The sequence below is a fragment of the Atractosteus spatula genome, chromosome 12, assembly GCF_055471065.1.
Source record: "Atractosteus spatula isolate fAtrSpa1 chromosome 12, fAtrSpa1.hap1, whole genome shotgun sequence".
NCBI classification, from domain to species: Eukaryota; Metazoa; Chordata; class Actinopteri; order Semionotiformes; family Lepisosteidae; genus Atractosteus; species Atractosteus spatula.
In genome coordinates, this window is record NC_142717.1 from 46,039,520 (window position 1) to 46,052,825 (window position 13,306).

Genomic DNA, 13,306 nt, shown 5'->3' on the forward strand with positions numbered 1-13,306 from the left:
CCCCTGTCAGACATATTAAAAAATGGAAGTTTCATTACTAGGAAAGATCAACATTCAAGCACTTAAAATGAACTGGCATCAATTTAGACAAGGGGACCCTCAGGAGTGGAGGTCTGCACCAGTATGAGAAGTGCCAGCTAGTCCCCAGTTCAAAAACACCTGGGCAGTGGACCCAGGACCGACTACAGCCACTCACTGGGTGATCAGTCTCACTTAGCTCTAGTGCCCTGGATGGACCACGGCTGCTCGGAGCTCCAGCGGCATCTCCTTCATGACTGTGAAGATGCACATTTTAAACCCAGACATCCTGTGTACAGATCTCTCTCCCTACCCACCCCCCCCCCGTACAACACTAATAATGCAGTCCTCTAGTGTGCGTGTCAGGTGTGTGTGTGTGCACGCACACAGGGAACAAAACTGCAAAGAAACTTTACCACTCCTCTTCTGCAACTGTGAAAAACCCAAACGCTGCTAATCATGACTGTAATTTAACACTGGTGCTGATGGAACTCCTCATAAAAGCCTGAACTGGAGTGCAAAACCATTGAGGCAGAAAAATATGCTTTTTTTTTTACACAAGTGACTGTGTACAATGAAAATGAGAAAGTTCAGGTTTCAAAAATGAACTATAATAGTGGCACCCAAACAACTAAAATAGCTCACACATGGCTGCAGTGAGCTTTCTGGACACTGGGAGGCAGCAATTGCTTCATTGTATGACAAGCTGCTGTGCTACGTCCACAAATATCTGCCTGGTGCCAATTTAAATCACCAAATTAAATATCTTGAAAATGTAAATCATTTTAGTTTTAACGGATAACACTGTGCAAAAAGTAGTAGAAATCCTCGATAGTGTTCTACCCCCCCTCTGTGAAGAAGCACTAACGGAGATCCTGGGAACACGACCGCACACGCAGCACACCATCGGCTCCGACCCGCGGGCGGCCTGGGAGGGTCACCTCAGTGGCTGGAGGTGTGGACTGAGCTTGCGGCCGAGTCAGTCACTGCCACCCAGCAGCAGTAAGACTCCACAGATCACCTGTGCGCCTTCACCTGCTGGCCCAGAGCGCAACGGCCACGTCCACCCCGTCAGCCGAGACGCAACGGGCACACTGTCCAGATCGACGCTTTCCGGGCAGCTGCAGGACCCCTAACTCGCCGGTGAACTCTGTGCTGAGAGCAGTGAGGCAAACGGAGTCTCGCAGTTCCACAGCCTCTTCATCTGAAGCACAAGCCTGATGACTGTGCTCAAACACTGTGCTCAAGTTTTTAATCCCCGCGATGTAATGGATACGCACCCTTGAATACTCAACGTGCAAGCATCTGCAGCCAGAGTTTGCAAGTCATCATACTGCCATGGGGAATGTGCACGTTTATTTTATGCATCTTACCTCATATCTCTATTTCATGTCTTTCCTTCCCGCCTGTGAATTAATAGCAACTCTCTACCCGGCTAAGGTCTCCTTTCAAGGATGCTCAGGGCAGAAGCCCAGTGGAGCAAAACTGAAGAAAAACCTGAAAAACACACTGCCGATATCCTTTTGCAAAAATCAACTATATAACATGGCATTGCCACCCTGTTTTCAGGATGACCATGCCCAAGCGGGCACCTTGCCTGTTTCTGGTCGGATAACACAGTTGTTCATTTGTGGTGACTTCCTAGACCTCTGAAGACTCCAGAATGAATCCTGACTGAAGCAAAGGGAACCCCGAAATGAAACAGGGGATCTAAATTTTTTTCCCCACATCAGGAAATGAAATCCTGTTCCTGTAGCAGAAAGGAAGCTTTGAAATATGGAATTCTAAGGACACAGCCAAGTGACGTCAAATAGAGGATTTTCTTGCAATGATTCCTGAGGACACAAGTGGCCCTGCTAAGCCAGGTGCCTGGAAAACCCATCAGATTCGAAATCAAATCAACCATCTTCATACAGAGGGACTTAAATCAGACAAATATAAATCTACACACACGCTGGAATTCCAAACGCTGTCCATTACCGACACATGACATCATGCTCTTTCAGGAACATCAGCGCCACAGTAGCTCTCAAAATACAGTTTTAAATCAAGCGACTCTGTACTGGTATTGACCGAGTGACGGAAGGCGCAGCACAGTCACTCTTGGGTAGAAGTGTGGTGAAGAGTCCACATTCTGAGCTGGTGGCGAGTCTTTTCAACAGCACTTTCTGGCAGAGTAATAAATCTACAAGCCATATTCAATTTGAATGAAAACTCAAGGTAAAAAAAAATCTAATAGCAAAAATGCGGACAAATCTGATTTTCCAGAATTCTGGACATTAACCACTTTAAAATTTTACTCTCCAGTAAAGGTGAGGGGAATGCAGGGTGGCATCTTTCTAATGAGGAGAAAAACTTTCACAACTTTGCCAAACCAGGATTATGAACAGAACATTGATGACATTCAGTTTGCAAGCACAGATGCAGGAAATGCTTCCAGGTTTGCGAAGAAGCCAAACAAAAGCTGGAAAACTCCGCAGGATGGGAATAAACCGTTACCACACTTTCAGCTGCAGAACTGCTAAGATAAAGCCGTGATCACTGGGGAAAACTTCCCGTACTCGGATCATTCCAAAACTCAATTCTGAAATTGAGTTTAGAATTTATCAGTCACCAAACCCACAGTATCAGTGTCAGTAATTAAAACACCAATAACACTATACACTCGTCCAAATATCTATTGGTACAAAACTGTCTCGCCAAGCTCTGGGCAACAGTATGCAACATTCTCCAACAAAATTAATGTGTGAACCCAGAGAGGTCTCCATCACAGGTCCTGAACAGCCCCACTCCAGCACATTTTACAGACCAGCCTTCAAAAGTCAGATTTCTAAAGGCCTGGAACAACTTAAATATCAATTAAACAGGAGGTGTGTGCAATTCACTAATCTAAAGATCATGTGGAACAAAATAACTTCCAGCCCTCCAGGAGCAGATCTGCCTTCACAGAAACGTTACTTGCTTCACTGCTTGATTGCAAGTCAAACCACTGCTGCCGACCCTTAAAACAACAGGGGATCGGGGCTGACCTGTCAGAAGAACTGGACCACAGTCAGACACCCCCATACTAACCAAATGCTTTCGTGCTCACAGCAAGAAGGAGCTCGACGGATTTTCGGTTTTTTTCCCCTCCCCCCAAAAAGGCTGTTCCGTGCCGGGAAGCGCGCCAGTGCAGGACTGGTGGAGGAGCCTCTCCGGGGCCGAGCCCTGCAGGACCCCACCGGCCAGCGACCCCCCCGCCGGTCTGGGACAGGAAGCCCTCCATGTACTCACTGTCTGGCCTGCTCCTTGGCTCCGTACTTAACATTGACGACGGCGGTCTCCGTCTCGGTGTTCACTGCGGGGAAAGAGATACACCATTAGAGAAGGCCCTCCTCTGTGCTGCGGAGCGCGTTCAAATCAGACGAAGCTTGAAACGAACGTACCTTGTTCACAACTTTCGACAGAGCCGTACTGAGCCAACAAGCTGTCCAACACCTGCGGGGAGGAGAAAGGACAAGGTCAGCACGTATGGAACCCAGGAGGAAATTTCAAACCTACAACGAACATTGTGCAAGATTTCACAATCCCCGGGTCTGCCTGAAGAACAGCTCCTGCATTACTCCAGCGTCAACTAACTCAGAGCCCAACATCGCTTCCCTCTCCCCACAGAGGCACAGCCCTGTCCAGGGGTGGACAGCAGGGCCGCGCTGAGCCACCAGCGAGGGCAACGCGCGGCTCCTGGGAGCGCCTGTAGGATCAGCGGCCCACACCGACACGGACACCAGTGAGCTCCGGGGCTGGGCAGGTGCACCCCTTCAGGTGGCACAGCAGGCTCCTCAGTTAAATCAGTCCTGCCAAGGCAGAAAAGCCTTTCTGAACACACAGAAAGAAAAAGGCCTACAGATTGAAATAATGGGCTCTCGGGGTCCACACTCCTCAAGAAAACAGGGCCTCCCCATTCATGGGGAAGACTCCTTCCTCTTCTCTGAAATCATTGGGGAATTTTGGTTTTGGGTCAAGACCACAAGTCTGATACAAGGAGGGCAGAACTAATCTCCATCAAAGGATTTCAACTGAACAAATCTCTCACTCAGGGTTATGAAACCAGAAACCCCAAATTAGTTTATTTTTACCATAAACAATTTCAGCGGTCTTGAAATAGATGCCTTTTCCTTCTACCAGTCTACAGTGTGCACGTCACCGAACGTGTCACATGTGTGATGCTGCCAGAAATCTGGTCTGGCCTTGCCTGTGGTGGACAGGGCTTTCCATATTTAACAGCCTGTCCACGGATAAATCTGCAAGCTCTGAAGAAAAGGGTTAAGCTCAGCGGAGAGGGTGCAAACTGAACAGGATTCTTTGCATGTCTGTGGACTGGATTCATGTTTTGCAGAACAGGTGGCTCACAAATCCAACAGATCCTTTGGGAAGCAATCCAGCATTTATAATTCCCAAAAGCTTCCGTCCGCTGCCAAGTGTAGAAGTCCGTACAAGAGCAAGAATATTTCAGGAGAAAAACTGCCTGGAACACCTAGCACACAAAGCAAGTGCTCTAGGGCTGGCCTTGGCTCTTCACGACAAGTAAATGCATTTTGTATAAATATGGAAAACTGAGCTTAGTGGGTCATTCTGAATCTGTGATGGAAACTTTCGCTCTGAGCGCAGTCAGGCTCTTACAGGACAGAGACAAAAACAGCACTTCCATATGAAGATACACCAGTGTTCAGATGGAATTTTATATGGGAAATGAAGCCTTTCCTAAAGGTCCAGGGCGGCACACACATGTCCATACAGGAAGCAATTGAAGTACGGACGTTCCCAGAACAGGAGCGTTCACTCCTGCTTCCGGAGGTCCACAGCTCGCCACACTGCATGCCGACCACGGAAACCTCAAGGAGTAAGAGAGCTGGAGGCTGGGCGAATACAGATCGCTTACACTACATGACCGAAAGTGGCGAAACGAAGTCGATAAGAGACCAGGGTGGAAAATAAAACCAGAAGAGACAGCAGCCATGTAGGACCAGGAGTGAATCAAAGCAACCCAAACAGATCTACTGCAAGCCCTTCATCAGATCAGAGGTCATGCAAGTGCCAGTGAGCGAGAGCACAGAGGAACAGGAGTTCCTTCACAACACGTAAACCGAGTTCTGCCCTGTACAATGCAGATCTCTAACAAGAGGTGCTGCACAATGAAACTCGTTCTTAAATCCACTAAGAATACAGCCCATTGCAGAAAGACTTGAGTTCGCAGCCCTCATCTACACTGCTGTGCACCTGCTGCTGCCATGTTTCACAGTAAGGACGGGGCCGACTGTGATGCACTGTGCTGGATTGTGGAAGACTGAATGTGTACATGTTGCATTTAGACCAGAAAAGGTGCCCATTTGGTCTTGACTACAAAACCTTGTCCAGTTCTGCAGTATCACTAAGATGCCTGGCTGCAAACCTCACATGGGACCGGATGCGTTTCTTGAGCTCCATGCAAGCCCCCTTTGAGCAGTGACTGGAATTGTTACACAGTGGAAGATTTCTCCCTCAGCCACTGAACCCCAGCTTCGTCACCACTGGCCTCCCAGCGACAGCACTAACCCGTTTCCTCCTCGCTCAGCGGCTCCGATTAGGACATCTTGAACGAGACAGTGTTCAGGTAGAATATGGTTCTTGATTTAATTTTTTTATAAACTCCTCAACTTTGACTTCTTATACAGCTTAAGCTGTGAGTTGCTTGGAAAGCTCTTTGGTCTTCATGGTTGAATCTTTGCATGACATTCTGACTGAGGCATTTCCTGTTCACAAAGTTGCTTCCTTTTTATCTGGATCCCCAAAAGCTGTTAAAAAATGACAGGCGTATTCATTCTGAATTCACGTAAACCACTCTTACTGCACAGACAGAGGCCACCTGCCTAACTGTGGGGCTGATTATAATTTTATACACCTAAATTTGTGTGCGCCAAAACAAAGGGTGTGAATACATAAGAAATAAAATGGAGAGCTCATGCTTGTATATTGTCCTTTTATTGATTAGCTTTTTGCGTTGAATGCGTGGAGCAAATGTATTTGTACATGTATATAAACAGCCACCTGAAAGTAAAGCTTGCAGTCATTACAAAGCAACAACGCGAGACTTGTGCCAGAACCAGATGGCTTTTGGAATGGCTACTGGCACCTTGAAAGCAGTATGTTGGGGGAAAAAGCAGTTCTAGCGCTAGAAGGGATCCAGGTGGGGCTGCACACTGGTGGGGGTGGAGGGGAGCCCCATGACCTGTAAGGCACTTGGAGTGGAGCGCTATGTAAGTGTAAGCTATTCTCTACCTCTGTGTGTCAGCTGTACCCCCTGGCCAGGGCTTCTAGCATCATGGTCTGTGCTGTAGAACACTCTGCCCCCTTCCCGAATCAAGGCAGAGGCCGAAGATCACAAGAACGGTTCATTTTTTTTTTTAATAGCTTTCAGGGATCCTAGATAAACCTAAAGGAAGCAACTTTGTAAACAGGAAATGCCGACACCGAAGATGCTAATCAAGTGAAAAATCTACCACTACTACAGACAATTCCCAAAGTAAATTGGCTGTTGGGATTCTGTGCACCAGAAAAAATGGGTTTCATACAAGCAAAAACATACCCATGGCAATAGCGCTATCGGTTTTAGTTTGGATCACTGCTAGCTCTGGTGGGTTTACTGTGGATCACTGAAGAGTTCAATCAGGAGAGCAGCTCACTTTAATCCCCGTCTTCCTTCAAGACTTTGATCGGCAGGACCACTGCAGTGAGACGGCAGCGAAGCTCAACCCGCTCGGACGGATGAAAGCCATGGGCGAGAAATCCAAGCGAGCAACTTCCCATGCCAATTTCAGATTTCTGCACGCTGCAAAATGCAAGAACTCAAGCATTTGTTCACTTCCTACGCACCTTTGAAAACATTTGACAGGCTTTTATTTGGGGTGCCAGGCAAACCGGACCACCCTTTGGCAACATGAAGCACGACGACAGCTGTGCGCTCCATACTACTCAAACACTCAGGCATGTTCAGTGCAACTTACAAATGTGCAGAATGACATCATACACATCGCCAAACGGGCTTCATGAACTCTTTATAGTCTTAACCTTAAATGTGTTCCAGGATTTCAAAGAAACAGATTCCTTACGTAGTTACCAAACACATGTACATTGAATAACGGTGAAAATAGGTGTCCTACCATACAGACTCAAAATACAACCAGGCCATCTCTTGAACCAGTCCCCCACACATGAGCCACACCTCTCCGCTGCAGCAAACAAGGGTGTGAGCAGATCAGCGATATGAACACTTAGTTTTAACAAAACTCACTTAATCTATTTCAATATGCTTAGTTGAGACCAAAAACAAGCAACAACCGAATGTTGCATTTCCAGAAATATCTTCCTTACAAAGAAGAAAAGTTACTTTCACTATCCAGATTAGAAAAAACATTTTATTAACACATGATCCCTGTGAAGGCCGAAGTCTAACATGGACATTAATATCTTTTAATACTGCTACTGCAATACTGCAGGTTTTTTGCTCAAATTTCAGGTTCTATCAAACTCCATTTTCAGCTTTTTACCATTTAAGACTCAGATGCTATAGGTTTGATTTTCTAGTAGACATTTTAAATACTTTGTACTGACTCTAGACGTGCAGGATACTAGCACAAATAATGAAACATGCCAGACGTCAGAACTGCCTTCTGCATTGGACACTCCCTCAGCAATCCAGGAGCAAAGACGACACTGAACCTGGAAAACCTCTTCACAAATTAACAGGTCTTTGTTAAAAAAAGGTTGACTGCCATTTGCCCATAAATAAAAAAAAAAAAACAGGCTTTCACTTTAAGATTCAAACTCAGGCCTGCTGGATAAACTCTCAAAAACTAGAATCAGGTTCCACAAGAGGCCATGGGCCTGCCCAAGACCAGAGGCTTCGTTTCCACACAGACGGGCAGGAGAGCCGGTCGGGCCTCGAGCATTTGTTAGCTGGGAACAGGAAGCCTTTCCACAGAGGTGCCGGATACCATGAAAGCCAAGCCTCGGAATGCTGCCTTCTGCTCCGCCACTTGGCACTTCCTGGCGTGTCCACTTACAGCACGCGGGCGAGGAGACGGTAGTCATGAGAGAAATCCTATATGGCGCGGATTTGCGCAGCTTCCAACGGCATCTGTGCAGATTCGCATCGCACACAGAAAATAGTGTTTTTTTTGTATGAACTATACATGGAACCGAGACCTTCACAAAGAATAGCCTTTCAGTCCCATGGCAGAGTTACTGCTGCCAGCTATACAGAGGATTTGCAGACACGCACAGCTTTACTATCAAGTCAAACTCCCTTAAACAGGCTTGCAATTCCTGTTCACGTAGATACTTAACAGGGCACGAACCAGATAAAGACCCTGTTAATGACTGCTCACACAAAATTAACAAGAGTATTAGCAGTAATTAGCAAGAGTATTTTAAAGTAATATATAGCACACAACCTGGAATGCTCTTTTCTGACGTAACTCTTAGCAACAATTGCATCGCCACTCTGAAACAAATTTGATTCAGTCGTTGACTATACTATCAGCTATATCGACATGTTGATTATTCTCTTGTACCAATCATTACCCAGCATACATCTGCCTTTGAACTACTGTGCCAGAACTAAATTCATCATATACACGCTGTGGACTCATATGGTCCATATTAGGAGAAATCTCCAACAGCTAGCAGTAACACAGGCAGCTCAGGACGATCACGAACTCTTCTTCCCAAATTACGGGCTGAAACACAGGCTAAAATGTACAGTGTGAAATTTGGGGTACTTTTTTTTTAAAAAAAGACTGCACGTGCTCTTAAAATATCTGCAGTGGAAAAATTCTTTTAAAAAACCTGTTGCTTTCCAGTGCTTCAGGTAGAATTCTTCTTACCGATTTTTGAGTTACAAGTACGCGTACCTTAGTTTTCTCTCATTTTCCAGTCAAATGGTCAATCGGACACCAAGAAAAAGGTTACAGATGAGAGTAGAGGAGTGCTCCGTCTAGCTTGTCCGGTTGCTAATTAACCTGGACGGCACATCTCTGGTTTTCTTTACTTCCAAACCCGACACACAAGACCCACCGAGAGTTGGACTTGGAGAGGAGGCAGCGCTGATAATCGCTGTGCTGCCCAGAAACAGTAACACAGCTGCTGGGATTCGCCCTCCAGTGGGAAGAGCTCCTCACACACCCAGGATCGGGAGATGTGAGGAGGGGTGAAGTGTCAGTGTCATAATAGGTTTTGACTCTTGGTCGGGGAAAACAAAAGTGTCATACAAGACCAGAATATTAGCACCCCAGTTACTGTGAATTAATATTGACCATCAACAAAATGGGAACTGTTGAAGCCACTGGACTCAGTACTCAACTAGCCATTTCTGCAGTCAAACATGTGGTTGATTTAGTGCATTAATATTAGGTAGTGAAACTCTTCCCAACATCATTTTTTTTTAATCCAATGAACAAGTTACTGGAACAGGACTACAGGGTTACTGAGCCCAAGAGGGGAAACAGCAGCTTGATCAGCAGGTGCTGGGGAGGGAGGCATGCCGTTCACGTGGGTCAACCCAGCCACCCTGCTGCTGATCCGCACTCCGGTAACCGTGAACTGGGTCTGCACTGCGGAACGAGGTGATCGCACACTCGGGGCTCTTCCGCTGTGGCTGGTGCATGCTTCTGCAAGAGGCGTCTCTTCAAATGTCAGTCACAACACAGCATCCTGAGCTCAGAAGAGACTGATGGAAGTAGATGACAGCAGGCACTATGATGCACCAAGTTTGAATTAGTTGAACACTTTAATTACATAATTAAGATACCTGAAAGCTTGAATAAAAGTAAGTGTGCTTTTATGAGGTTAATTAAAAAAACTAAACATTAAAACTGCATTACTTGGTTATGCTCATTTTCTCATTTTAAATTTGTTTTGCAAATGTATTCATTTTAGTCTAAATTAAGTTTATCTCTACTTTGTCCTTGACTGGCATCTGTGATAAATACTTGACTTTTTTCCCCAGTGTATTTATTCATTATTCTAGGAAGGATTTCCTTAGAATGAAATCTCTTTCTAAAAGTTCCACACTAAACTGTGCTCATGTTCCCCCCCCAAGACAACAAATGCTCATGAGCATAACAAACCAATTTATGCAACAGCCATTAAATTAAATGTCAGTTCATCCGCTACAAAAAAAGTGTCACTTTCCTAAAATCTGGTAAACTTGTTACAGTTATAATCGACATTCGTTGGTATTGGTGAGACCGGAGGCAGAATTAAGCGAAACGTACAGGACAGAGCTCAGGAAGGGGACAGTGCCGCACAGGAAGGGCCGCGAGCTCCACAGGAACCAGAGACATCCGTCTGATCAGACGCAGAGAAGCGGCTCAACTAGCCGCCGATACTGAATATCAACCACAGCTGCAGGCGCCAGTTCTTCATGATGCTCCCCAATCTCATTTTTTGCAGCACAAGCTGTAATAACCCCCCACAACGGCAACATCTCATGACCATTTTACAGGGCCTTAAGGACCCCCTGTCATAGGGAAACTCTCCTGGCCAGGGCTAACGTCAGGGGGCAGTGCTCCGAGCTCTTACTGCAGGGGGAACACGGCTCGTGCCAGCTCGGCCACGTGCACAAGATCGCCAGGATACAGGGTCTTTCTACATTCAAGTTGCAAACGGGGCTACCCACAGCAGTCACTGTGACCCTCACAGGGCATTTATTGCCATATTCATGCGCCTCGCTGATCTTTTGAACAGAACTATATCAGAATAATTGACCAATAAACTTCAGCGTTTAATAGCACAGTCCCATTTGCTACAGACTGTATAAGAGCGTCTCAGCTGTAAAAATTCTTCTGCTCCTCTTAAACCAAGCGGCACAATTAAAGGTCTTAAACCTTTTCATCGCAGTATCAGAAGCTCTGATAAATAAATTGACGCAAAATCAATTCATAACAGAAACATACAAAGAGAAATGAATACATTGTTCAGAACATTAATTTGCTGTTATTGTTTTGCTCTCCTACAGTTTAATCAATGAAGGACTGTGGAAAGTTGGTCAAACTATCCTGGAACACTTTGTATAAGTCATCTGGGTGGTTCGGCTGCTGTTTTAACTCTCTCAGCACCCATCCAAAACCCATATGCCCATGATATTAATGGGAAATTTGCAATGTCACATAGGTGTGGGAATGTATATTGATCCCACCCCATTCTTCTAATGCAGAGATTGTACAGACTGCTGTAATGCTCTGCAGTCTGCCTTCCAGAAAACAGCTGGAACATGGAATCTGCAAAGGACACTTTTCCACCCTCTTCTCCAGGTTTGAATATCAGACCATTTCTTTTTAGTATTTGTTTCCTCTCTTAAGAGCTCTCATTCAGACCATTCTATAATTCCTCCCATAAGATGCAAAACCAGAAAAGGCCTAAGAACCCAGACCACTGATCTCAATCAGGGGGAAATCAGTGGCCCTAATACAGATCTCTGTGGGACACCCCTAGTTATAGCACCCCAGCTTGAGCATTCACCTCTTACCTGTCCAGCCTGTCCTCACTACGTTGTGGTTACATTTCTGAAAACGCTGAAGAACATCGAACTGGAGGGGAATTTTCGTAACCTACTTTGTGCAAAGCTTGCGGCATGTTCACCACTATCACCCTGCCCTGCACTTTTCACTGAAAGCACGTTTGTTATTTTACAGCTAAAAAAAAGTAAGTTCCCCCCAAAATAAAGCAAAAGACCTCCAGCAACGTGAACACTGAGCAAAGCACAACTAGCCCAGTGACCAATTCACGCTTCATCACAATGAAATGGCTTCCCTACATCTGCCTGACAAAAACCGACACTAACGCAGCTGTGTACAATAGAATATAAGCGAGTTTCACAAGTTCATGGTCTTGTGAACCACAGTGCCACAGACGGCATGCAAGAAGAACATTCCGTTGCAGTACTGATGAATAAGCAAAACACGTTCAACAGGGCAAAATCTTTCCCAACTAAATCAACAAACAGGCAGAGAGGTTGGTACAGGAGATTCCTGCAGTTTGTTTGGCCTATTTACCTATTCTTAATCCTAGCAAATCAAATGCCTTCTGAAATTCAAAAGACTATCATGTGCTCGGATTGTGCCCACTGCCGTTTTTGCTTATTTAAAGAACAGTAACAAGTTAAGCAAGAGTTTCCTTTTTTAAAGCCATGCAGATTATCCCTGAGGATCTTACTGAAATACCAATGAGCCTCTAAATTACAACTTAACATGTCCACAACCTCACATGCAAGAGAAGACTTACTAGTTTAGAATTACTCGGTTCAGCTTTGTGATGCTTTTTATGGATCAGCGCGACATTAGCAATCTTCCACTCATTGTGTTACTCCAGCACTGAGTGACGCGAGTCTATAACTGATACTGCTTGTTCCCTGAAGTACAACTGGTAGAAAACCATCGGTCACTGAATATTTGTTCTTAACTGCTTCCAGTCTCCCTCCACATTCACCTCACACCACTATGAAATAAGGGGAAAAAAAATCACAGAAATAAATTGAATCTTTTTTTTACCATGAAAGTGTAAAAATTATGATTTTAGCAAGCAATTAAGTAACTAGATTTTTACCTTTTGGTGACAGGAATATTCGTCATACATGTCTCTATCTTACTAATATTTTACCACCTGTAACTTCTGCCTCACTCAATTAGAATTATTCTATTTAATTAAGAACCTGTAGGCCTTCAGCCTGAAGAATTATATTAATTTCCTCCTGGCAAACATCTGACTGAAACTAATTTAATGTCAGCCATTTCTCTTTCAGCATCTTCTAAAGGGTCACCAGCAGCTTGCAGTTCATCTGCCATTGACTAATCTGCAAGAAGCTTTGAAAAGCTGCATTTAAACACCTTATGAAGGCTTCACTTAATTCAGTCCCAGAAAGATTTATCCCGACCACCGCTTTATCATTTTCTTTTGATGCACTGAGAGGGTGAGGGGGACACACAACCAACTGTCAAGGATTCTCAACCTGATCCAGGGCTCGATCCGTGCAAACGCTGGCCAGGGTGGGAGGAGGAGACAGGCCTGCTGGTCTAACGTGCAGGGTGAGAGCAATGCTGCCAGCAGGCGTGTTTTACTGGAGCAGCAAAGACGGCTACTGCAGTAACAGAGCCACCCTTTCAAACAAGCAGCACGAGGAGTCTAAACCAAAGCCGAGTTCAGACGGCACAACCGCGAAGATTTCACAGGCAAGCCTGAAGTCATGCCTTCCAGCTCCAGGGGGCAGTCAGAGCAG

General features: G+C 45.4%; 1 protein-coding gene across 4 annotated transcripts in view; it reads right to left on the reverse strand.

Moving 5' to 3' along the window:
- igf2bp3 (insulin-like growth factor 2 mRNA binding protein 3) overlaps positions 1-13,306 on the reverse strand; it is a 43,285-nt gene that overhangs the window by 12,489 nt on the left and 17,490 nt on the right. For all 4 annotated transcript variants that reach the window (XM_088929426.1, XM_088929425.1, XM_088929424.1 and 1 more), the window contains 2 exons: positions 3,444-3,495; positions 3,292-3,355 (listed from right to left, as the gene is read on the reverse strand). In XM_088929426.1, the coding sequence (XP_088785552.1) occupies positions 3,292-3,355; positions 3,444-3,495 (116 nt within the window). The remainder of the gene's footprint in view (positions 1-3,291; positions 3,356-3,443; positions 3,496-13,306) is intronic.